Below are 26,206 nucleotides of genomic sequence, written 5' to 3'. Positions count from 1 at the left end.
GTTCTCTCTCTTTGGATAAAAGTGAAGTGGAAATAAAAATCAGTAATAGACTGAACAGTTCCATGTCTGTAACATTTACCACTCTCATCTTTTAAGTTATAAGGCACTAGGTATGTGTGTGTGACATTAATAAATCATTATAAAAATTTATATAGTTACATTTCTAAATAAAAATAGTAAAATTAGCTATATGCTCCTCAGTGCTCCTGTATCCTACCCCAGAGCGCCCTCTGGCGGCTGTAGACGGTAATGTTTTCTGTTGGTTCTGAATAAATGCGATTTATAGTCCAGTGCGACTTATATATATTTTTTATCTCGTCATGACGTATTTTTGGACTGATGCAACTTATACCGAAAAATACGGGTAACATTATTATTATTATTTATTATAAGAGTAATTTACACAGACTAGAACTTTAATGTTTCACCAAATTCAGCTCAGTCCTTCAGACTCGTCTGACTTGTGTTGCTGTATAACTGCATATTGCATATATGCACAAACGCATATTGGAAAACTCTCACGGTGATTAAATCTGGTCTCTACCGCAAAAATTATTTTTCACAAAGTGAAATAAATTTATTTTAAGCTCATACACAGGTTCTACCCTGTAAAGAAGTTTATACAAAGATTTAAATCTGACATTGATCTTATATGCTCTTTTTGTTCGAGTTCTGAAGAAACTAGGCTACACTTATTTAGGTCACGTCACTACACTCAGAAACTTTGGGATGATATTGGTGTATTTGTCAAGTGTAATATTTTGCCAGGCTTCTCGGTACATATGAAAAACATTATGTTTGGGTATTATGACTCTGACCCCACAAAGAAAAATATCAGTTTTGTTATAAATTTTTTTTCCTAAACAAGTCTCTCATTCACAAATGCAAATTCTCCAACTGTAAACCTGTCTTCTCTGTTTTCCTAAAAGAAATTGAAAAATTGAATGTAATCTGAGTGTCTACTAATAAGAAAGCTATAAGGACTGTTAGAATTTGCTCTGCCTTTTGATCTCCCCTCTTTTCTTTAGTTCTATTTTATTCTTTATAGTTTTTTTTTTATGTGATGTATGTTTAGACTTGTGTATGTTTTTGTTATATGCATTAATAAAAATAGAAAAAAAAAAGCTCTCGCTGTGATTCTCTCGCTGTCATCTTCCTCCTCATTTTGTCCTTCAAGGTATTTTTTTTGTAAGTTTGTCATGTTACAGTTTGCAACAGTTTGTTGCGGGTTATTATTGTCATTCAGTAACACAGGCTTACTTCAAGCTGCCTTGAAGGTAGGAATATGCAGGTATCAAATTTTCTGGTTAATTTGTTTGTGCTTTTATCACGGTATAAAAGGTAAAAATAACTAAACATTTAAAACAATAAAGCAATACAGAAAAATATATAAAAGTTAAATGTTTTACACATTAAAGTGCAAAAGAACTATAAAAACCAATAGGTATCTCTTTACAATAAGACCTCATTAGTTAACCTTAGTTAATGCATTAACATTCAAGGCAAGGCAAGGCAAGTTTATTTATATAGCACATTTCGTACACAATGGTAATTCAAAAAGAAAGTAAAAATGAAGAAAAATAATCACAAAAATAAAACAAGCAATTAAAGAAATGAAAATTATTTAAAAATTGACTTAAAATGAAGACAGTTTAAAAATAGAAAATGATTTTACATAAAATACAGTGCAATACATAAAATATAGTGTAATCAGTTCGGACATCGCATAGTGCCCATTCAATAAATGCACAGCTAAACAATGAGCAATAGCTACATTTACTATAGAAGTTATTAATCTTTGTTAAAAAAAATACAAGTCTTAGTTCATGTTAGCTCATTAAATAACACAGTTGCAACTTTCAATTTTAACAATGTGTTATTAAATATTGGAATACCTAAAATTAATGAATATTCAGAATATTTTTTTTTTTTCATTGGCAGTATGTTAACTAATGAAGCCATAATGTAAAGTGTCAATGAACAATAAAATATCAAAACACTTTCAAACAATATCTAGGGCATTTGTAGTCCAGATAAAAAAAAAAAAAAAAATGAATGTCTGAAGATAAATAGGCTATTAAGTCTAAATATTTCAGTAGTTGGCTCTGTAATAAACACCATGGGGAAAACACAAATCTGAATGGTAATTAAAAATTATTTTTTTGTTCACAAGGTAAGGGCTGCATTTAGCGCCATCTGCTGTCAGAGAGTGAATGTGCTTTAATGCAGCGCGTCTCTCACGTGTTCCTCCATGTGCTTCTCATCCATGCTTGTTCACATCAGAGCGCATGCGCTCTTTTAAGCAGCATACAGCGATGTTGTGCATTTTAAGCAGCTGATGGGAATAATATTCTTAAATTACATTCCAAATTCTGAATAATTTGTAATGTATATATTCATGGTATTTAGAAGTAGCCATGATAACAATATCGTGCATATTAATCACTGCAATATATCACATTACCGAATACCGGCACAAGTCTACTTGAAGGACAAGCTCATCTTTACAGACTGAGACGATCGAAGGTCAAATATTATTTACATATTTAGTAATACAAATCAGCGCAAGAGCTTTCCAATATGCACACTACGGAGTGGCGTCTGTACTTGCAGCTCAGAGAGCACCTGTCCATAAAAAGCTCACTATCCAATCAGAGTAGATCACTATTAAACCCACCCCTACGAGACGTTTGTGTCAAAACACCAAATGAAAAACTGCGAGGCAAAAGCGAAATCTGTGGCAATGCATTCAGAATCCAAAATTAGCGAAAACAAATCTTTGAAAAACGTTAATAAAAAATGAAGCATATATGAAGAGCCTGTTAAATTTTGTCATTCTTTTGTAATGGCATATCTTGATAGTTTCTGAAAAAGTTACGTTCAGTTTTATAAAGTTTCGTTCATTTTTATTGAACCAAATGTAATTCCATAAATTTGGAATAATCCTGATTTCACTTGCAATAATGAAACACTCAATTCTTGGAAAGATAAAGGTATTACTCATCTGCAACATATTTTCATCAATGGCAATTTCTCTACATTTGAGGACTTGGTCCAGAAATTTGGCATCACCGACAAACAATTCCTACAATACGTACAGATTAAATAATCAATTAAATCAACCACTAACACCCCAATGGTCAATTTAGAACTTGCCCCACCTATCTAAAAACTAATTAATATTCCATCCTCCAAAAAACTACTATCCAGAATGTATAAAATAGAGATAGAAATAGACAATATTGTCTTCCCACTGCTAAATGGGAATTGGATTTATCTATTAACACTGATTCCCATTTCTGGACTCAAGTCTGCAAAAATACTTCTCTCATGACCAAAAATATTAACCTACAGCTAATACAATACAAGACTATCCACAGGACTCTCCTCCACTTCAGACATCTGTCCACACTGCACTCAAAACTGCAGGGACACATGTATTCATGCACTTTGGCACTGTACCCCTATAAAACAACTCTGGGTAAAGGTTACAAAGATTTTACTCGGAGACAACTCCACAATCGACCTGAATCACATGAACAGTAAAACTTTGCTGGTCGTGCTAGCTGTCACCAAAAAAAAAAATAATATCTTCATAAATTGGAAAACAAAAAACAAAATCCATATCACTGTTTGGAAAAAACTACTTTTGGCTCACATCTCAGTAGAAATATAAAATAATCGCTCTGGAAAGAACTCAAATGATTCCCATCCTCTTGGCTAGCACTTTCCAAATTTCTAAATTCTTAGCTCTGCTGGCCCCCCCTGCCCAAGATTCAGTTTTCGTGAGTTAATTTATCATTCATCAACTTTAGCAAACCTGGGGCCCATTTCACTAAGGAGGTTTAACCAACTCTGAGTTTAAACTTGAACTCTGAGTTGACTTACCCTGAGATGGGAAACTCTGAGTTTTCGGTTACAGAACAGCTGAAATTAGTTGATTTAATCAACTCTAAATTGACTGACTCAGAGTTAAGTGCGTGCACCACAACTATTAAAAGCCATTATCAATGGAGCACCGATATTACGATTCACCATGGCAACAGCTCCCGCCAAAATGCCGTCTGCATACTTCGGACTCAATGGAAATATAATTCTTATCACTGTTATAATATCATAAGGGAAAACTGGCAGAATATCAGATTAATGAACTAATAGCTAATCATTTTATGGTATCTCATGAGAAAAAAAAATATAAAATAATAATATTAACAATAATATTTTAAGTGCAATGTTCTTATTTTACAAATGATCTGCCAATAGAGTAAGAAAAATATGGCAGTGGCCATTTACACTAAGTGGAATTAAACATACTTTCTTAGCGATAGATCCTATTTAAAGTAGGCTAAGTGCAAGTAGCTCTAGATGCTATTTACAGAAAAAATGTATAGTGAAAATCATGATATATTCTATTTACCATGTAAAAGTAGAAGTTTTTTGCAACAGGCTAAGTGTACATAATAATTAGATCCTAGTTATACTTTATACTGACAAATACATACTAGGCTCATTTGCACCTCAGTATTGTTATACATTAACAGGATGCAATAATAACATATTGTAAATGATTATATTTATTACAATTATAAATAGTTGTATCATTATTAAACACTCATTAGGCACTTTATTTCCACTTTTAGAAAAAAATAAAAAATAAAAATAAATTCTAATGTGAAGAGGGAGAAGAACGAGCTCGGCAAAAGCCGGACTCTAACCCATTCAATCGCATTACAAGCTAGTTTTCCGTGCCCAAAACATTACTGCCTACACCACTGAAGCTGTTATTCAAATGTGTCATATTTAACCTTATGTGTCGATGGAGGGCTGTGCTACAGTAGATTTGCACTTAGTAATAGACACTCAGAATAATATTGTTTTCCATTTGCATTAAGATTATTTTTATTATCACACTGGCATATAATTTTACTTAAGTAAAATGCACTTGGTCCCACTTTATATTAGGTGGCCTTAGCTACTATGTATTTACATAAAAAATAAGTACAATGTACTTATTGTGTTCATATTGTATTGTAAAACACTTTTGCTGCTATTGAGCTGGGATGGGGTAAGGGTAGGGAGAGGGCTGGAGGTATGGGTAAGTTTAGGGTGGGTTAAGGTGTAAAGTATGGGTCAACAGTGTAATTATAAATGTAATTACAGAAATTAAATACAGATGTAATTATGTGTAGTTTTTAAAAAAAAAAAATATATATATAAGTACAATGTAAAAACATGTATGTACACAATAAGTACATTGTACTAAATCATTAATTAAAATGTAAGTACATAGTAGTTAAGGCCACTTAATATAAAGTGGGTACATGCACTTAATTTAGATTCCCCCAGAAAACAAGACTAAGTATCTTATATCAATTTCTTATATAGAAAATCCATCTTTATTTTATAATTTTTATTATATTTGTACTTTGGCATCAATGAAGTGTTTAAAAAGGGGGAGGAGCCACAAAGAAACTGGGTTTATCGAAGAAAACCTGCTCCTGATCAAGTTAAATTCATAGAGTAGTAAGTTACTACGGTAACTGACCCTGAGTATAAGTTACCTCTCTTTCAGAAATGGGCTTGAATTACCCTGCTTTCTCGGGTTTGACAAACCTCCCATTCTTAAACAGAAGAAACACTTAACCTCCTTTCTGAAACGGGCCCTAGGTGTGTCTCGTCTTCTCATTGTCATTTCCTGTGTATAAATAGTGTTCCAATGTTGAGTTTGCTGTCAGCTGTTAAATGTCTGTGAGTTACTGTGTTTTCCACAACTTTGAATGAAAATACCATGTTGAAGAAATCTCCTTGCCCCCCTGTAAACATGACTATATATAGGTAGATAGTGCATTCCAAGTATTCCAAGTTCCAAGTATTCAATCAAACTGCAGTTGGGTTGTTTTGATTAAGTAATAATAACTCTCTCTCGAAAAAACAAACCAAAAAAAAAAAAAAAAAAAAAAAAAAAAAACGGTTTATTACAAATTTTTTTTTTTTTAGTGGCAAAAGCTGATAACTCCACATTTTATGTTTCAGAGTTAAACAAAAAAACCTAAAGGTAATCTTTGTAATCTCCTCATCTGACCATAGATGCCTGAACTGTGTTGTTGTGATTACAGGCTATACATTATGCTTTTCCTTCACCACTGCAACGTGCTGCTTTAGCAAAGACCTGCTTATTTTATTTTCATGTTCATGTTCGTCAAAATTATCCATTCTCAATCACTTTTAGACAGCTTTGACGAAACTCCTCTCAGCTAGCACATCTTTTCGAAGTGATTATAGTTGCAGCCTTGCAGCGTTGCCTGAATAATGTGGCCTGATTCACTAAAAAGGACTTATTATGTTTTGTTTACATGTTACATGTCGTCTATCTCAAAATAAATTTTTGAAGGGGACACAAATAATCCAGCTAAAATTGTACTAGCATGGATATGTACAGACAGAGCAGAGGAAAACCGTATTACAAATAGTGTAGCAAGGAGACCACACCAAAAGTCAAGTTGTTGTGGTCGTGCCGTGACAGCGCTCGTGTCCGTTGTAAACATTATATCCATCAGTGTTGCCAAGTCCACAATTTTCCCGTGGAATTGGGCTACATTATCACTGTTGCCATGGGTTGTTTTTCATGTCTGCAGGTTGGGAGTGTTTTGTTGTGAATACCTGACAACCATTTCCATCAAGCAGGGAAAGTTATTATGTATTTTTATGTTATTATGTATACATTATTTATTAAAGAGAAAATAATTGTTCTTGTTCTTAGACAATGGCATCTCTGTTTTGTTTTTTGGTTCAAGTCTTCTCACTCAAGGTAGGCCAGTTTACTGCTTCTTGATTTAAGTGTTTTATGATTCATGTTACTGCTTGTGCACTGAGCCGGTGGGATGTCTGGGAGGCCCTGTCCCCCTTTCTGGGCTGTGGGGTTCCACTAGGTCAGCTAAGTATGATGTCATGACAATGACAGCGCTGGAGCAGTCACCACTCACACAATCTGTATCGTGGCAGCCTGACTGTTAGTGCGCGTTGATCTCTGCTATGTAACAGTTTTTGCCAGTGCCCCTGTATGGTTTGTCTTGGTGCTATTATCCTGTGGGTTACAGTCATTATGCTTGAAACTGTGGTTTCCCCTCCTTAAATATGCTCCAGGTTTGTGTTCACGTTGTGTGTGTTTTCACTGCTGTGTGTGTGTGCACTTTGGATGGGTTAAATGCAGAGCATGAATTCTGAGTATGGGTCACCATACTTGGCTGTATGTCACATCACTTCACTTAAATATGGGCTTTTGCTACTGTTGTCTGTATTACCATCATCATCATCCCACTATACTTTTTTAAATTGCGCCAGGTTTGTCGCTTGTTGATGCAGTAATGTTGTCTTGCATTGCTAGCTTCTGATAGTAATGAGCACTGAGTCACCATTTCTTCTTTTATAAACATCGACAAAACTGTTTATTTCTATTTGGTTTTAGCAGCCACTAGCCCCTGAACAATGTGCAAACTGCATTTGCCCCATTCTACTAACTGGCTGCAGTGTTATAAGGTGCCATCGAATAGTGTACTCCAAGCGCCTAGCCTAAATCTCACGCTGCTGCTAATGATGTTCGACTTCACCAGTTGGAGATCACTAAAAATAACATTAAAGAGTGGTGTGAACTTTCAAGTACAATGTCAAATACTGTAATATGCTCCTCCCTGATTACCATGTTGATGAGATACATAGCAGACTGTCATCTCTCAAAGGCTGATTCTCTAACTGGTGCCTGCAGAATAACATGGGTTTCATTGACAATTGGACAAGTTTTTGGGGCAGACCTGATCTGTTAATAAGAGGTGGTCTTCATCCCTCCTGGGTTGGTGCTGCTCTTCTCTCTAGAAATATGGCACACATTGTCTGTTCTGTGAACTAGAAAATACAAAAAACGCCCAATCCAATTTAAGAGTAACAATTGTTCAATAATAATAATAATAATAATAAACACGTAATACAGATAAACCAAGGATAAAGCTTGGCTTATTGAATATCAGGTCCCTTTCTACGAAAGCACTTTTTTGTAATCATATGATTACTGATCATAACCTAGATTAACCTAGACTTAGAACCTCTGTTTGACAGCAACTGGCTAGAACAAGATGATTACATTATTTTAAATTAGTCTACCCCCAAGATTACTTTATAAACATGAGCCACGTCCAAAAGGTAAATGGGGAGGTGTTGCTACAATGAACGCTGATTGGTTCACATTAGGATCTTTTGCATCTTCCTCCTCGGCTCAAAAAAGGCAGGAGAGGAAGAGCGTGGCAGAGCCTGCTTGGCCAGATCATCAACCTTGAATGATGGCCATACAAAGCTGAAGAGTCCAGAGGCTCATTTCTCAGCAGTGGGGAGAGTCCAATCCCCAAGCGCAGCCTCTTCACAACCCTGGCAGAAGATGCATTTCTCGTGGCCATCAGATGCTTTGATTGGTTCTGTGCAGGAGAGGCAATCATGAAAGGTCATCCAAGTCTTAATCCGAAGACTCACGGCAAGGGATAAGAAGAGTGTTGTCCGCTGCAGCATGTAATTGACTGTGTGTAACTTGATAGATAAAGTTTCTTCCAGAAAGTTGTTTGAAGGAAAAAAAAAACGAAGAGAATGTTCAACTCTGCTCATATTTCTTGCTCTTAAATGCGTTATTCGATGAGGTATCAGTAGTATTTTCGATGAAAGTGAAATTTTCATGCAATGTCAAGTGAACCAAATCAAAAGGAAATCCACAGTTTGTTCTTATATTATCAGAGGGTCTTCCCATTTGACTTTGATTGTTACAGGTAATTACACCTTCCTTACCCTAAACTTACACCTTAGAAAAAACAAACAAACAAACAAACAAAAAACATAGACTTACATCTTTATTTAATCTTTTTATTTTGCTGTTTTTATCTAGGGTACAATTTGGAGATTCCCAAAAGTGATGTCAGAATTTTGTATAATTTACTATCAGACAAAGAAATCTAATCCATTTAATAAAAACACACATATCAACAACACAAGTTAGGTTTGTAATAAATGTTCTTTAAAAGCAGCTTCAGTGTTGTGATTACTGAATTTTGAAAGATTCAGGGCCGGATTAACCATACGGGCAACTGGGCAATTGCCCAGGGGCCCAAGACCTCTAAAGGGCCCAGAGCAGCAAGGGCACGAGCAAAATACTGTATCTGGTAATCTCCCGCTTTATATTAAACAAACTGTCAACACAGGCTTTTGCGCGCTGCACAGAAGAGACGCTGCGCTACCTATGACTTTGAACGTGAGTTGAGAGCGGCTGAGAGTCAGTCTCATGCGGACTGACCAATAAAGAGAGGGCCTCAAGTTAAGACCCTCTCCTCATTGGTCAGTCCGCATGAGTTGGGTCAAATGTTACGCCGAGCGGGTTACGTCAGGTGTTGCTACAACAGAAAAAAAATCTGACATGGAGAAGCCGAGCGCGAAGCAGAAATTAAAAAAGGAAAGGACATCAGAAACGCAGAAAATTTAAAGTATATACCTAAAATAGGCAATTTTAGTCAGCTTCCGTCAACGACGAGGACAGCTAGCCAGGACTTTTCTACACCGCCAGCTTACGTTTACAGCCCAGAGAACAAAGAGCATTTCAAATTCAAACATGCACTTTGTCATTATTTAGGACTTAAATTGTGTGTTTTGCCAGATTATGTAGCATTTATTTCTGTCTTGTCTTCTTCAGAGAAATTGACAGATTTCTAAATATTTATGTAGCACTAAAATGTTTAACTGGTTAATTGTGCTGTGATATATTGTTGTTCTATTTTAAAACAAGTTAAAATTAGCTTTTTCCTTGAGGTGCCAGCTTCATTAAAATGCTGTAAATTGTTGTGGAGGGATAACTGGCAGATTTCAAATTGTTTGTGTTGGACTAATAACTTCATTGCCTTGTTGAATTCTGAGGAAACAGGGTCACCCTGTCAGGGTGATTTCTGCTTAAAATGAGCTGAGGACCAAATTGTTTCTTGATGTGTTGTCTGTGGTCTTCTGTTATAGCTCTATCAATTCAATACATTTCTATTGGGGATAAATGTTGTTAAATAAACAATGGTTTGAAAGTGGTTGCTTATTTATTCATTTTTGTGAAAATGGAGGATATTTCCCTCCCTCTCAATGTAGTGGGTCAATTTTACCAGATTATACAGATGCTGATGTGTTTTGTTTTCATAGCATCATATGTGAGGGAATGTCTTTGATAGGGGACATAGTAGTGCATTTGTAGTTCTATGAGCATTTAAATATTTGTAAATCAAAATACACCTGATGACAGTTAGAATTTGAAGTATTGAGTATATTTACTGTAAATTACAGTAATATATTCTGTATATGACCATATTATGGTGATCCTGGGGTCGTGATGATGGGGCCCTTGAATATTGTTGCCCAGGGTACAACAAAGTGTTAATCTGGCCCTGGAAAGATTGCGTAATTTTTGCTGCTAAAAGAAGCTTTGGCCTCATAAACTACATTCTAAACCTTCAATTCAGACAGCTTGTTTTATCAAAATAATTAAATATATCAAGACATTTGAAAACAAAGAACACTGCTTCCTAAAAAGTAAGCATTAAACAAACTCACATGGTGTACAAGGTTAACCTGAACTAAAACCAAGCTGAAATCAGCAGCCTTGTTTGTGTAAAGGTCACACATACAGGAATAAACTTCACATACATTTTTATATTTATGCCAATGGTAAACAGACATTTGGCTTAAAAATTACTTTAAACCTGAAATGTAAGGAAGAGATTACAGAAGTGTTCAACACATGTAGGATGCATGTAGCACACAAAGATACAAACACACATATCGACAACAAAAGTGAGGTTTGTAATCAATGTACTTTAACACAAGCTGCAAAAACTGATGACCATTCAGTACAAACACATGTGTATATACATGTTTGTCAGATTGATTTAAATAGGATAATCTTGTACCATAGTTCTATAAAAATGCTAAGAAAAAAAATATATTTTCAATTTGTTGTTACTGGCTAAGATCTAAAACTCTTTATATGTACACAAAACGCCTATTTTTCTCAAATATTGTTCACTAATCTGTCTAAATCTGTGTTGGTGAGCACTTCTCCTTTGTCGAGATAATCCATCCACCTCACAGGTGTGGTATACTAAAACGCTGATTAGACAGCATGATTATTGCACAGGTATGGCTTCAGCTTTCCACAATAAAAGGCCACTCTAAAATGTGCAGTTATACAGTATTGGGGGGTCTGGGGTGGGGGGTATTTCCGAAAACCAATCAGTATGTAGTGTGACCACCATTTGCCTCACGCAGTGCAACACATCTCCTTCGCATAGAGTTGATCAGGTTGTTGATAGTAGCCTGTGGAATGTATGTCCACTTCTCTTCAATGGCTTTGCAAAGTTGCTGGATATTGTCAGGAACTGGAGCACACTGTCGTGTACGCTAATCCAGAGCATCTCAAACATGCTCAATGGGTGACATGAGTTGTAAACATGAGGTGATGGTCATGGATGAATAGCTCAACAATGAGTCTCGGGATCTCGACATGGTATCTCTGTGCATTCAAAATGCCATCAATAAACTGCACCTGTGTTCTTTGTCCATAACATTTGCCTGCCCACACCATAACCCCACCGCCAACATGGACCGATCGATCCACAACGTTGACAAGAGCAAAACGCTCACCCACACATCTCCATACATGCTGTCTGCCATCTGCCCTGTACAGTGAAAACTGGGATTCATCACCTCTCCAAAGTGCCAGACACTATGGAATATTAGCATTTGTCCACTCAAGTCGGTAACGACGACAAACTGCAGTCAGGTCGGGACCCCGATGAGGTTAACAAGAATACAGATGAGCTTCCCTGAGATGGTTTTTGACAGTTTGTGCAGAAATTCTTTGGTTATGAAAACTGATTGCTGCAGCTGCTTTCCAGGTGGCTGGTCTTGATCTTGTGAGTCCAATTGGATGTAATGCCAAATGGTACAGAAATGAACATTCAAATCATGGGCAACAGCTCTGGTGGACATTCCCACAGTCAGCATGCCAATTGCATGCTCCCTCAAAACTTGCAACATCTATGGTATTGTGCTGTGCGATAAAACTGCACATTTTAGAATGGCCTTTTATTGTGGTCAGCATAAGGCACACCTGTGCAATAATTATGCTGTCTAATCAGCATCTTGATATGCCACACCTGTGAGGTGGTTAGATTATCTCGGCAAAGGAAAAGTGCTCACTAACGCAGATTTAGACTGATTAGTGAACAATATTTGAGAGAAATAGGCCTTTTGTGTACATAGAAAAAGATGAAAAATAAGGGCAAAATCTAAAATGTTGCATTTAAATTTTGTAATAATGATAATAATAATAATAATAATTATATATATATATACACACACACACACACACATATATATATATATATATATATATATATATATATATATATATATATATATATATATATATATATATATATATATATAATGTACACACACACACACACACACACACACACTAGTGCGGTCTAACGATTAAGAAAAACAATACAATCAAATCAAAATTATTTTTTTATTTTATATAATATATGCTTGTGTACTGTTTATATGTATTATGAAAATAGACACACAGAATGTTTAAGAAAAATTATGCTGTTTATATATATAACATTTATATTTATATATATTTCTATATTAAATGTTTGCATGTATGTTTATGTATTTATAAATACATAATAAATGTACACAGTACATACACATATATTAAGCATTTTTATTATATATTGGAAAATCACATTCTAAATAAAAGCTTTTGTTCATATTCATATATATATATATATATATATATATTAGTAAATAATTACTATTCTTCTTATCCAATCCGAATGTTCCATATATGACGAATATCCTTGACTAGCAATAGCAAGTAACAGGCATAGCTAGACAGTAACCCTCTTGCCTAGAAAGAAACTCTTGTGAGATTCAGGGGGGGAAAACATAATAATACATTTTGGTTTTGGGTGTCGTGGTATCACATGCCAAATAATGTGTTGCTTCTTCTGTGAAGCTCTACCTTCAAGGCTCATTGCTGCACAGTAGAGGTATTGGCTTTGTGAAATGATGCAGCTTCTGTAGTTCCATATTGTATAAAGGTGAATTTTTTACCTTGTCATATAATGCGCTGCAGGTTCTAAGGCTGACAGGTGGCCCAGAAGACAGGAGGTGATTCTGAATGATAATAAGGTTGAGAACGGGAGGATATTTTACTTGACACAAAAATCCCACAAAATATTCAAACACTACAAATGCATTTCAAGGAACAGAGGATGGGGTAAAGTGTGACAGGAGGAAGGCAGACAGAAAAGAAAGGTGGCCTAGTAGTGAGATTCTTATGAAAGGAATAGGTAAAGGGGAAAACAAAACTAAGAAAAGGATTGAGCATCTTCATTATTGTAGCCTAAGCATGGACTTCCATTTGCCACCACTTTGACAGCTTGATTGTATGGGGAATATGAAATCTGAAATCATATTTATTAAGCTTGAGCATTCATCTAAGCATTTTTGTGTGTGTGTGTGTGTCACATAAAAAGTCAGATGAAAAGCTATTCAGTTTGAGATAGACATATTAAATCTGGGAAGTGTGTTTAACTGTCATTGATGATTTTTTTGACATCTTAGCAGTCCCTGACACTTTAATAATCAATGCTTTGATGAATAGCACATCATAACACATACTTCTGTATGTAGTCTATAGTTACCTTAGAAAATCTGCTGATGAGCTAAAACCACTTAATTTTCCAAAATATTAGATTTTCATTTATAATCTGCTGTGACTTACATAATTCAAAAGCAATGAAGCATGTAAAGTGCACACATACATTTGGATGCACATACAACATAAGTTTCTAGCATTGCTACCTTGACATTGCAATTTTCATCATCACACTAAAACGCAGTCAACCAAGCATTTATTTACAACAGAGAATTTAAAGGGATCATGAATTGAGAAATCAAAATTTTCTTTGATCTTTTGACACCAAAAGAGGCTTACAATATTTTGTACATTTCAGTACACAAAATGTCCTTGTTAGTTAAAAAAATAAAAATAAAATAAAATAAAACACTTTTTATTGAAACTAAGCTGCCAAAATTAGTGTTTCATATTTTGTTGTAGTATGACATCATAGTGAAATGAAAGACTTATGAGACATTGTGCAGTTCCAAGTTATGGAACAAATAGTTTTCACATTCCCTTCCAAGTGTCTCCACTGGGCATAAACATTGTTCTGTAACGTTGCATCCCTCCACAACAGCCAGAACAAAAAGTGACCATTGCAAATCTATTTCTCCTTCATGTTACTGTAGTAGCACAGGAGCTTGGAAAAGTCAGTAATTGACCCATTTAAAAAAAAAAATATATATATATACATCACAGCAGTGTCTAATATTTTAATACATAAAACTGTTACCCAATAGCAGTGGACATTTACCAAGTCTTAAATGCTACAGTACTATCAAAATTATGTATTTCAAATAAGGGGTCAAAACTTGTAAATTGTGATGTATTTGATGTAAAAATGTTGATAACATTTTAAGTGAACCCTTTAAAGGGGTCATGTGACGTTGCTAATAAGAACATTATTTTGTGTATTTGGTGTAATGCAATGTGTTTATGTGGTTTAAGGTAAAAATTAAATAAAATAAAAAATAAAACATTATTTTCCACATACTGTATATTATTGATGCTTCTCTATGCCTCGCCTTTCTGAAACGTGTAGGTTTTTACAAAGCTCATCTTTCTGAAAAGAGCGGCAGCTATCTAGAGCGTGACTGTCAAAAATACTTCAAGTGTGGACGGAAATGTTATGACCCTTACCAGGTTCAGTAAACTTTCCATGCTGCATACACTCAAATATTTTTGTTTTACTGTTCTGGGACAGTGTTGTAAATAAAACTTAACCAATGATTTCTATTTGTGTCCTCTTTTGGAAGGCCAAACAAGTAGTTTTCGCAAATAAACACACAGCATCTACACAACATGCCTTCAACGGCAACAATACTACAGCGAGTATAAAAGTCACGTCTTCTTTCATTGCATATACATTTGGGCGGTGTTGTGCAAATCTTACCACACAGAGACGTAGATATTTGTGGCATGTTTGAATGAGGCATTTAGAAAGGAGTTGATAAGCATTCTCTTTTATAAAGAATATCTCTTTAAATTAATCTGTATAACTTTGTATCAAATTGGAGGCACTTGACAATTCATTAAATTTGATTAAGTCATACGTTGGCTTTATATTCTTCCTGTGTGAGCTGCTCTCCTGATTTTCCATTAATTTAATGACATTGTGTTATTCCATGAGTTTTCACACTGAACAACTCAGATCAGATGTAATTTCCTTGTCAAAATAACAAATTATTATTTGTCCTTTTTTTCTTTACGAACTTAGTAAATGACAGTATTATTATGTTGCCGACTCAGGACTATAGATAAACACTTTTATCTATTACATATAGAGCAACACGCACACGTTGTTTTCTTGGTTCACTGCTTCTTCATCTGCTTTATTGAATACAGACATCAACCAATAATAGAACACTGATGCCCCCAATGGTTTAGTCTTTATATAACAACATTTAGCTGCATACATAACATTTCCTCCCCACTAAGATAGAATGTCATTAACATCTCTCTTGCTCTCAACGGAGGCGGTCGCATCTCTTTCCTCTCCCTCCCTGCCTTTCCTTGCTTCGCTTGTTTTTCTCTTGTCTTGTCTACTTAAGAGACTCTCTCTGCACTGCTCTCCTAAACTGGAATATGGATCTGATAAACTGGTCTCTCAACGCAATTGACACCATCTTCTCGACGAGAAGCCTGGGTTCGGGGAAACCTGACTGCCCTGCCGGAACGTTTGCAGCTGGCTACATGATGGACGCGTGGGCGAATTGGCGGGTCGTGTGTCTGGCGACTCTTTCCATGGAGGACATTGAAGACATCTACCTATTCGGAACCATGATAACAGGTCTTCTGCTGATTGGATTAGGCTTTGCCCTGGGTTATCGGAAAATTATGAAGACGGGAACAGCCGTCCAAAGCCTCACAAGGCTGCCCGTCATGATTGAAGTAGTGGGCAGAGCGGTCAGCATTGAGAGTGAGACTATTAACCGCAATATGGATAACATCATGAAGAAGCTCACGGATTTGGAAAAGAAATTGGAAAATTTGGAGACCAATGGACAATGAAAAATCTTAGAGACCGTGAAAAGTAATGCGGCCACTAGACCAAACAACTGGTATCTTATCTTCTTTTGGCTTTCTTTACCAGCCTTGGCTGGATGACAAAAATCTCCCAGGCGAGCAGGGCAGCTTGACATCTCTTGCATTCCTCCACCCTCTCCCACAGACACCTGCTGATCGTTGACTCTGTCTAGGACCTGACCAAGGACGTCTCCATGGCAACTTGCTGTGACGCTGTAAAATCTGCGGACTGAGGCATCTAGAGAGAGTCTCAACTCTCCAGGCCTACAAATACACAAACTCTTACACATATACAGATATGCATTCACCCTCCCAACCCCCATCCCCCGCCTTCGCCGCTTTGTTCCACCAGTCTGGCAGGTGGGTCTGTGACTAGCGCTTTCAAGCTGCTGGGACCGGATGGCTGTTTGCCTGCGCTGGATTACCTCAACCACCCCAAGTTCCGTACCCAGTTGCAAAGTCGTGTGTCTATGGTGTAGTGATTATGTGCTTTTTGTGCTGAGGTGTTTTTCCTGTTCTCATACTGTGCTCCCATAAGGAGCATAGTCTGGGTGTTGTTTTTTTTCTCCTCACTTACCTAATGTTATGCTGTACTTATTTCTTCCTCAAATACCCTGTCTTCCTGTCCTGTCTACCCCAATGTCATATTGTATGTATGTATGTATGGACAGGTTGATGGCTAATTTCGCTGGTACTTGTGACTAGTGACAATAAAGGGCTACTACTACATTAATATTCAACATTTTGTTTAAACAAAACAATACACTTTTCATGTATGACACTAAAGGTACAATTACCCTTTTTCTTCTACTTCCAACAACAAATTAGGAATATCTCAGTGGTTGTATAACTTATATGTTGAAAGAATATATCTCTAACTCAAACTGTGCTATAACCCTTTATTAACTAATTACTGCTCACTCATCACGGTAACGAGCTGGTGGTCTTTAGATCCTCACAGGATAATGTTTCACTGTCTCGGTTATCTGAGGATGTTCCGTAGATGGTGGTTCAGTGGACTGATGTGTTTTTAATGTTTCGTTGATTTCTGGAACTTGAACATCCTTCTTTTCCAATAAAGGAGTATTTGAGTGCAGTGTGGTGCCACTATCACTAGGAGGTAGTAACACCTGTGGGCTTACAGTATGATTCACTGCAGTTTGCTGAGGCTCTGTATCTGGGCGTCTCAACATCTGGTCCACGTGTACACGTTTTAAACAATCCAATCGAGAGCACAGCCTGCGTCCAAGAAACAACATTGCCGGAGTTTCTTTCGTTGTTGCGTGGGGGGTGTTTCTGTTTGTTAATAGAAACGCCTCAAGTCGCTGACGCACCTGTGCTGTGCCTTTGGATGCCTTTAAAGCATGTTTGAAAGTCTGCACGAACCGTTCGGCCAGGCCATTGGTGGCTGGATGGTATGGCGCTGAGCGGATGTGTTTGACTCCATTGTTTTTCAGGAATGTACTGAATTCTTCCGCACAGAACTGCATCCGTTGTCACTCACAAGGATGTGTGGAATGCCATAGCGACTAAACAGTCCCCTGAGCACTTGAATGGTCATACAGGCAGTGGTGCCCTTCATGATAAGCACCTCTGGCCACTTTGAATGTGCATCCACCACGACCAAGTACATATGTCCTTCAAATGGACCTGCAAAGTCCACATGTATCCTTTCCCAAGGACTGGAGGGCCACATCCAAGAGTGTAAAGGTGCTAGTCCAGGCTCTTTTTGTACGCTCTGACAGGAGTGGCAAGATTTGACCTGTAGTTCCAATTGAGCATCTATACCGGGCCACCATACATAGCTTCATGCCAGGCTTTTCATCCTCACTACACCTGGATGTGATGAATGGAGCTCTTCCAGAACTCGAGGGCACAGTTTAGGTGGTACGATAACTCTCCCACCCCACATGAGGCATCCCTGTTGGGTTGTGAGCTCATGCCGGCGCTGCAGATAGGGTGACAGCTCTTCACCTGCATCCTTAGCAGCTGGAAAACGACCAGTTGAGACCATTTCTAGGACCTGAGCCAAGATAGGGTCAGCCAAGGTGTTTCCTTTGATCTCGGTGCTACTGACTGGTAAGTTTTCTAACTGAGATGTGTAAAATACCTCTACTGCGCCTTGCTTCTCTTTATGCGTGTTGTGGAGTGGCAGTCGTGACAGCCCGTCGGCATTTGCATGTAAGGCACCTTTTAGGTATTGAATGGTGTAATCATGAGCTGCCAGGAGGAGCGCCCAACGCTGCATTCGAGCTGCAGCCATTGATGGTGTACTTTTCGATGGACTCAGGATGGAGGTCAACGGGCGATGGTCAGTGATTAGAACAAACTTGTTACCATAAAGGTACTGGTGAAACTTTCGTATTCCAAAAACTATCGCTAGCGCCTCCTTCTCAATATGAGCATAGTTTTGTTCCACTTTGCTGAGCACTCATGATGCATAGGCTATCGGTCTCTCCTCATTATCAGGCATGACGTGCGAGAGCACTGCGCCAACCCCGTAGGGCGAAGCATCACATGCGAGCTGGAGGGGCAGTTTAGGATTGTAGTGGGTCAATACTTCCTGTGAAACAATTAAAGCTTTTGATGTCTGGAACGCTGACTCACAGGCTGACGTCCACTGCTATTTCTTCCCTTTATTTAGCAGATCATTCAGTGGTTTCATGATAGTAGCTAAATCGGGAATGAAACGTCCGTAATAGTTCAGCATTCCTAAGAACGAACGTAGCTGACTGACATCCCCAGGTGCAGGTGCTTCCACAATAGCACGTACCTTCTCTGGTGATTTGTGGAGTCCCTCTGCGTCAATGATATGACCTAAGTATTCCACAGACTCCTGGAAAAACAGGCACTTCTCAGCCTTGAGATGCAGACCGTGTTCCACTAGCCTGCCCAGGACTGCATCCAGAGTTTTTAGGTGTGTCATTTCGTCTGGACCACTAATCAGTATGTCGTCCAGGTAGCAATGTGTATACGGCAGTCCAAGAAGCACTTGGTCCATAGCCTTTTGAAATAAGGCGGGTGATGAAGCTACCCCAAATGGTAAACGATTAAAACGGAATAGCCCTTTTTGTATCGAAATAGTCAGCAGCTCCCTAGACTTCTCTTCTACCTCCATCTGTAGATAAGCGTTTGATAAGTCTAGCTTACTAAAGCGTTGGCCTCCTGCTAGAGAGGCAAAAAGATCCTCAATGCGTGGAATCGGATACTTATCCATGAACAGAGATGGGTTGATGGTTATCTTGAAATCTCCACAGAGCCTTACTGTGCCATCCTTTTTGCTGACAGGCACCACGGGCGTGGCCCAATCACTGTGCTCCACGGGTGAGATCACTCCCAATTCTGTCAGTCGCTTTAGTTCAGCCTCGACTAGTGGTCGTAGAGCATATGGCACATTACGTGGTGGGCAACATTTTGGAACACTGTTAGGTTTAATAGTCAATGTGGCCTTAATTCCCTTCATTGTACCTAGATTATTAGAGAAAACAGCGGAGTGTCTCTTTAACACCGTCTCCAAGTTGTCTTTATCTTTTTGCTCAATTGCATGCACAGTCTTTAAATCTTTCATTTCAGTTCAGTTTAATTACTCTCAGCCACTCTCTGCCAAACAATGCGGGTGCATCCACTTTAACTACATACAAAGGCAAATCAGCACATTGCTTGTTTAACCTTACTTGCACTTTGATGACCCCTTCTGTTGCCAACGGCTCTCCAGTGTATGTCTTGAGCATTATATCAGTGGGTTGCAGTGGTAGCTGGCTCAGCGTGCTTTTATACTGTTCCCAAGGGATCAACGACACAGCAGCCCCTGTATCCAATTCCATCTCCATTTTCTTGCCATTTACAACAGGCAGCACTGAGATTCGTGAATATTTCCCTTTTTGTGACATGGCATAAAGTCCCAACTCACAGTCAGTGTCAGATTTATTTCCCTCACTTTCACTTTCATCGTCTCTTGTCTCAACGTGATAAATTCTCTTCTTTTTACTTTTTACACTGTGCTTACTTGTATTACCTTTCAGTTCAGGTTTTTCCACTTTCTGTTTCCATTCTAGGTCATGACCATTCTTTACTTTGCTTTTGCACATGCGCTTCGTGTGGCCTTTCCTCCCACACTGATGACAGTCACGATCCTTGTACCAGCAGTTTTCATCATTATGATTAGTTTTCCCGCAACGCCAGCATTTTTGAGAAAACACCGCGTTCACTTTCAGGGAGCCACTTGACTGCTGCACGTCACGCACGGCTGTTTCAGCCGATATCGCGTAATCGACTGCTTTCTGGAGCGTGAGATCTTTCTCTGTCAAAAGGCGCTTCTGTACAGTTTCACTTTTAAGTCCACACACAAATCTGTCCCTTAGTGCGTCTTCTAAGTAAGCACCAAACTCACTATGTTCTGAAAGTCCTTTCAATACCGCCACATATTGCGCCACTGTCTCTCCTTCTCCCTGGTTTCGCTGGACATAGACATAGAAACGTTTAGTTTTGTTATAGATGTAGCCAAGTACAATTTTGCTATCACTGTAGAAGGTAATAGCATCCGGTTTGAAGTCAGTCTCTTGAACAATGAGTTCTGCTACCTCCACTGCTAAGGTTGCAGCACAAAGCTCTAATCAGGGTATGGTAGGCTGGTTTATTGGCATCAGTTTTGTTTTTCCTCAGATAAGGCCAATGCTGATCTGTCCATCTCCATCTACTGCCCTGAGATTAGGGCAGCTGAGGCTACAGCTCCTATTGCCTTTGTTGACGCATCAGAGAAAACACAGATTTCTTTGTGAATTGCCTTTGAATGAGAGTTGGGTGTGTAAGGACAAGGAATGTGAAGGTGTTGCAAGTCTTTCAATGAATGTCTCCATGATTCCCACTCAGTTTTCATCATTATGATTCGTTTTCCCGCAACGCCAGCATTTTTGAGAAAACACCGCGTTCACTTTCAGGGAGCCACTTGACTGCTGCACGTCACGCACGGCTGTTTCAGCCGATATCGCGTAATCGACTGCTTTCTGGAGCGTGAGATCTTTCTCTGTCAAAAGGCGCTTCTGTACAGTTTCACTTTTAAGTCCACACACAAATCTGTCCCTTAGTGCGTCTTCTAAGTAAGCACCAAACTCACAATGTTCTGAAAGTCCTTTCAATACCGCCACATATTGCGCCACTGTCTCTCCTTCTCCCTGGTTTCGCTTGTGAAAACCGAAATCTCTCTGCAATTACGAGTGGCTTTGGAGCGAAATGAGCCTGCAACGCTCCCACAAAATTGTCATAGTCCATCTTCCCAGGCTTTTTGGGAGCAACTAATCTACGAAGCAGTCCATAAGTTTTTGATCCGAGCACACTCAACAGTACCGGTACTTTTTTTGCGTCCCTGATCTCATTAGCCAAGACATAATGCTCAAAACGTTCAATGTACGTTGCCCACTGCTCACCGGACTCATCGAAGGGATCCATATGTCCAATTATTCCAGCCATGATGTGTCTGCTTCTAGTCTCTGTCACTGTAACGTTAGATTCTTCGGAAAAAGACTGATCCATCAACTCTTTACAGCTACCCTAGCTCACTAGCTCGGTGCTGTTTTAGGGTGGTTTTTCTTTTATTATCCAAACTTGACCAACACCGGCAATTCTCTCGCCGATGCAGTGAAAAGTCTTCCGGATTACACAACTCATCGCCAGTTTATATTATGTTGCCGACTCAGGACTATAGATAAACACTTTTATCTATTACATATAGAGCAACACGCACACGTTGTTTTCTTGGTTCACTGCTTCTTCATCTGCTTTATTGAATACAGACATCAACCAATAATAGAACACTGATGCCCCCTAATGGTTTAGTCTTTATATAACAACATTTAGCTGCATACATAACAAGTATATTAGAAATTACTTATCTATGTTTTCATACAGAAACAGTTTACATTTTGTGGGTTTCAGTTTTTATCCCTTCTTAAATTCAATGTGTTTGTGCAAGTTGTAGATATACCTTTTTTTTTCTCCCTATAACTAATTTCTTTAAATAGTTTTACAGTTTACATTTTGTGGGTTTCAGTTTTTATCCCTTCTTAAATTCAATGTGTTTGTGCAAGTTGTAAATATACCTTTTTTTTCTCCCTTTAACTAATTTCTTTAAATAGTTTTACTAGTAGCAAACTAGTTTTGCTTTAAATTTGTCAAGGCTTGGTGTTTATAATAAATGTTGATTACAAATTGATTTATTAATTCCTGTTCTGTCCACTGTTAAACTTTAGATTATAAATACATTGTACAACAAACAAACAAATAAACAAATAAATAGAAAATAAGTGGTCCTATTATGCCATTTTAGAAAGTCTTGATTTGGACTTTAGTCACTTTAAGTTCAACCTTTCGAACCTTTCTATCTAGGGAAAACACTTGTGACTAGTGCCATAGGCCATTCATTTCGGGCTACTTGATTGTCCTTTAGTAGTACTATGTCCCCCCTCTGGATGTTTGGGTATGGGTACTGCCATTTGTGATGAACTTGAAGCGTTTGCAGATTTTCCTGTTTCCAGCTAAACCAAAATTGACCTCCTCTTGTTCGGCAAGCTACCACTGTCCAAGGCCCAAAGACATCTAAGCCAGTGTAAGTAAAGGGTGGTGACACACTTAGTCGTTCTGGTGGCAAGTCTGACATTTTCTGCATTTCAAGTTTACCACAAAGTTTACAACAGGTTACACATCCATGAAGAATACTGCTCATGCATCTCTTGCCTCCAATAAGCCATAATCCAGCAGCATGAATGTCCCCTTCTGTGAATATGCGGCCTTGGTGCTCCACATGTTCATGGTAGTGCCTTATGAGTAATGCAGAATCATGATGCTTACCCGGCAAGATGACTGGGTTTTTATCTTGGGTTATCTAAATCTGCCAATTTTAATCTCCCTCCGACTCGGAGTAGGCCGTCCTCATATAAGAAAGAATTCCGTTTTGAGAGTGGAACTTTACTGTTCAGGTGTCCTCCCTTAGATAGTGTTTTGATGTACTTGTTGAATGATTCCTTTTGCACAGATTTGATTATCACATTCTTGGCTTTTAGCAGCTCACTAACAGTGGGTGCTTGTGAACAAAGGTGCCAACCACGTCATGTGTTGGATTCATTGGTGGATGTAGAAGAGCAAGCTACATGGATGAGCGATGCAATGGCTCTTTGTAAGGATTTCCAAGAGGAGAACCTCTGAAACCTGAGGTGAGTATCCTTCCGGTGGTGCAAGCTGTCACAATTGGCCTGATATCTGTATCTGAATCTGGATCCACAAGTGCAAAGTTGTCTGTCATAATAAAATCATCTTCATGTGGCTTATGCAGGAATGCTGGACCTGTAAACCAGTTAGATTTCATGAGTTGAGATGCATGAATAGACCTGGAAGCAATGTCTGTGGGTATGTATCGCGATTGCTTTGGTTCTGAAAATTGTCTGATTCTCTGCTCCCTGTTGTGGACATAGACATAGAAACTTTTAGTTTTGTTATAGATGTAGCCAAGTACAATTTTGCTATCACTGTAGAAGGTAATAGCATCCGGTTTGAAGTCAGTCTCTTGAACAATGAGTTCTGCTACCTCCACTGCTAAGGTTGCAGCACAAAGCTCTAATCAGGGTATGGTAGGCTGGTTTATTGGCATCAGTTTTGTTTTTCCTCAGATAAGGCCAATGCTGATCTGTCCATCTCCATCTACTGCCCTGAGATTAGGGCAGCTGAGGCTACAGCTCCTATTGCCTTTGTTGACGCATCAGAGAAAACACAGATTTCTTTGTGAATTGCCTTTGAATGAGAGTTGGGTGTGTAAGGACAAGGAATGTGAAGGTGTTGCAAGTCTTTCAATGAATGTCTCCATGATTCCCACTCACCACGTTTCTTTTGTGGCAGTGGTTCATCCCAGTCTGTTCCTTCAATGGATAGCTCTCTGAGTAGAAACCTCCCCTGTATAGTGACAGGAGCCACAAGACCAAGAGGATCAAAGAGACTATTAATTATGGAAAAAAACACCACGGCGTGTGAATGGTTTGTCGTTTGGCTTGTGTTCTCTTTAGTAGGTCTATTGCTTCCTCTTCAGTTTGCAAGGAAATTAGTGCATCATCCACATATAATCCACGTTCCACAAAGTACTGGGTGTTTGGACCGTGTTGCTGAGCACCCTTCTCTGCTGCTCATCTTAAACAGTAAAGTGCGACCGCCGGGGAAGGGCTGTTGCCAAACACATGGGCTTTCATCTTGTATTCAACAATGTCCTTGCTAAGGTCATTATCACGGTACCATAGGAAGTGTAGGTAATCTCTGTGATCTTCTCTAACAACAAAACAGTGAAACATTTGTTGTATGTCTGCCATCACTGCTACACACTCTTTCCTGAAGCACATCAGCACTCCAATGAGGCTGTTATTAAGGTCTGGTCCAGTGAGGAGTACATTATTGAGAGAGATACCTTCATGCTGTGCGCTGGAGTCAAATACTACCCTGATCTGATCTGTTTTTTGGGATGATAGACTCCGAATAGTGGTAAGTACCAGCATTAATTTCCCTTTGGTAGCGGGGCTGCAAGTTCTGCATGGTCACGGTCGTAGTTTTTGCATGAAAGCTAAAAACTGTTCTTTCATATCTGGCTTCCGTTCTAGGAAACGTTATAAGGAAGAGAGGTGGCTCAAAGCTTGATCTCGGTTGTTTGAGATAGAGTCCTGCACGTGTTCGGGTGACCCGCAAATTTGGCTGAAACGCGTGAAAAATATCCAACTGTGTCAGTTATGGGTGCGGGTCGGACACAGGGGAAACATGGGTCTAAACACGGGTTCAAAACAGTCACGTGCAAACGTATAAATAGGCCTACGTTCCACTTTTAAAAAAATCACAACCGTGCGAATAGCTGTATGAGTCATTATGGAAGATGGCGCCTGAGGGTGTGGATGGTTTGTTAGGCTCCATTCTTACCCGTTTATTCTGTCTCCATCTGCCACTACTCGCTGTTCTAACCCATGGTTTTAAACATATATTTAAGAGAAACTTAAAGCGGAGTAGTTTCCCTTATCCAATAAGGATAAGGGAAATGGTAATGTTTGTATACTGCTGCTCTGCTGTTGGCTTTTGATGGTCCCACTCGGACAATGCTTTAATGTGGACAACATGGAAAAACAAACGCCAAAAATAACAGACCACACTGCATTCTTAAACGAAATGCCGAAATGGAATTTCTTTGGACATGGATACCTTGTAATCTATTCTATCACCAGACGAAACAAATATTTCAATGGCACACCAAACAGTAAAAAACAAAACACTCTGAAAAGAGGCAAGTGGTATGCTTTCAGTATAGTACTGTGGCGAGTGGGGCGGGGCCGAGAGGCGTGGGAACGAGGAGTGAGGCCAGGTGTAGTGATTGAAGATGAGCTGCACCTGCGCCTCACAGCCAGTATCGAGTCCCACGTAGGAGATGGAAGGATAAAACTGGAGCGACGACCGTGAAGGACGAGAGAGGACCAGGCCTGGGACATTATTTTATGTGTTTGCTTTTTATTTAGGCGCACCAGTCGTCCGTGAGGGGCTGGTGCGCCGTTTTGTATTTATTTTTGAATTATTAAAGTGTTTTGATTGTGCGCCGGTTCCCGCCTCCTTCTTCCCGATGATTACGAAGGTTATATCATTACAAGTACTGACTCTGATTATATTATCTGGTGATGTACAACTAAATCCCGGATGATAAGTGCAGCCAATGGAACCTTAAAAAAACAATGTAAACAAGGTATCCGATCAGCACGAAAACAACGTGAATTTCGAACTTTCCAGACTGTTAATCATGCAAAGGTGATATGGGATTCTGTGTCTAAACCTAAGGGTATCCTGGGTGGACGCTTGAACATTCGGAGTATAATATCAAAGGGAGATCAGATTGAAAATATATTGATGGAATCTAAT

The 26,206-nt window shown here is 38.6% G+C and overlaps 1 protein-coding gene across 3 annotated transcripts in view; it reads right to left on the bottom strand.

Annotated features, from left to right (window-relative positions):
- The window catches only part of LOC127988382 (serine/threonine-protein kinase PAK 3), a 286,343-nt gene that overhangs the window by 126,899 nt on the left and 133,238 nt on the right, over window positions 1-26,206 (bottom strand). For 2 of the 3 annotated variants that reach the window (XM_052591128.1, XM_052591137.1), the window contains one exon: window positions 13,189-13,251. The exons of the other annotated variant lie outside the window; for it this stretch is intronic. In XM_052591128.1, coding sequence (XP_052447088.1) covers window positions 13,189-13,251 — 63 coding nt within the window. The remainder of the gene's footprint in view (window positions 1-13,188; window positions 13,252-26,206) is intronic. 3 annotated transcript variants of the gene reach the window in all.

The sequence above is a fragment of the Carassius gibelio genome, chromosome A5 (genome assembly GCF_023724105.1).
Source record: "Carassius gibelio isolate Cgi1373 ecotype wild population from Czech Republic chromosome A5, carGib1.2-hapl.c, whole genome shotgun sequence".
Classification (NCBI taxonomy): Eukaryota; Metazoa; Chordata; class Actinopteri; order Cypriniformes; family Cyprinidae; genus Carassius; species Carassius gibelio.
The sequence above is the reverse complement of the archived record's forward strand: the minus strand, read 5'-3'. Positions and strand labels throughout refer to the sequence as shown.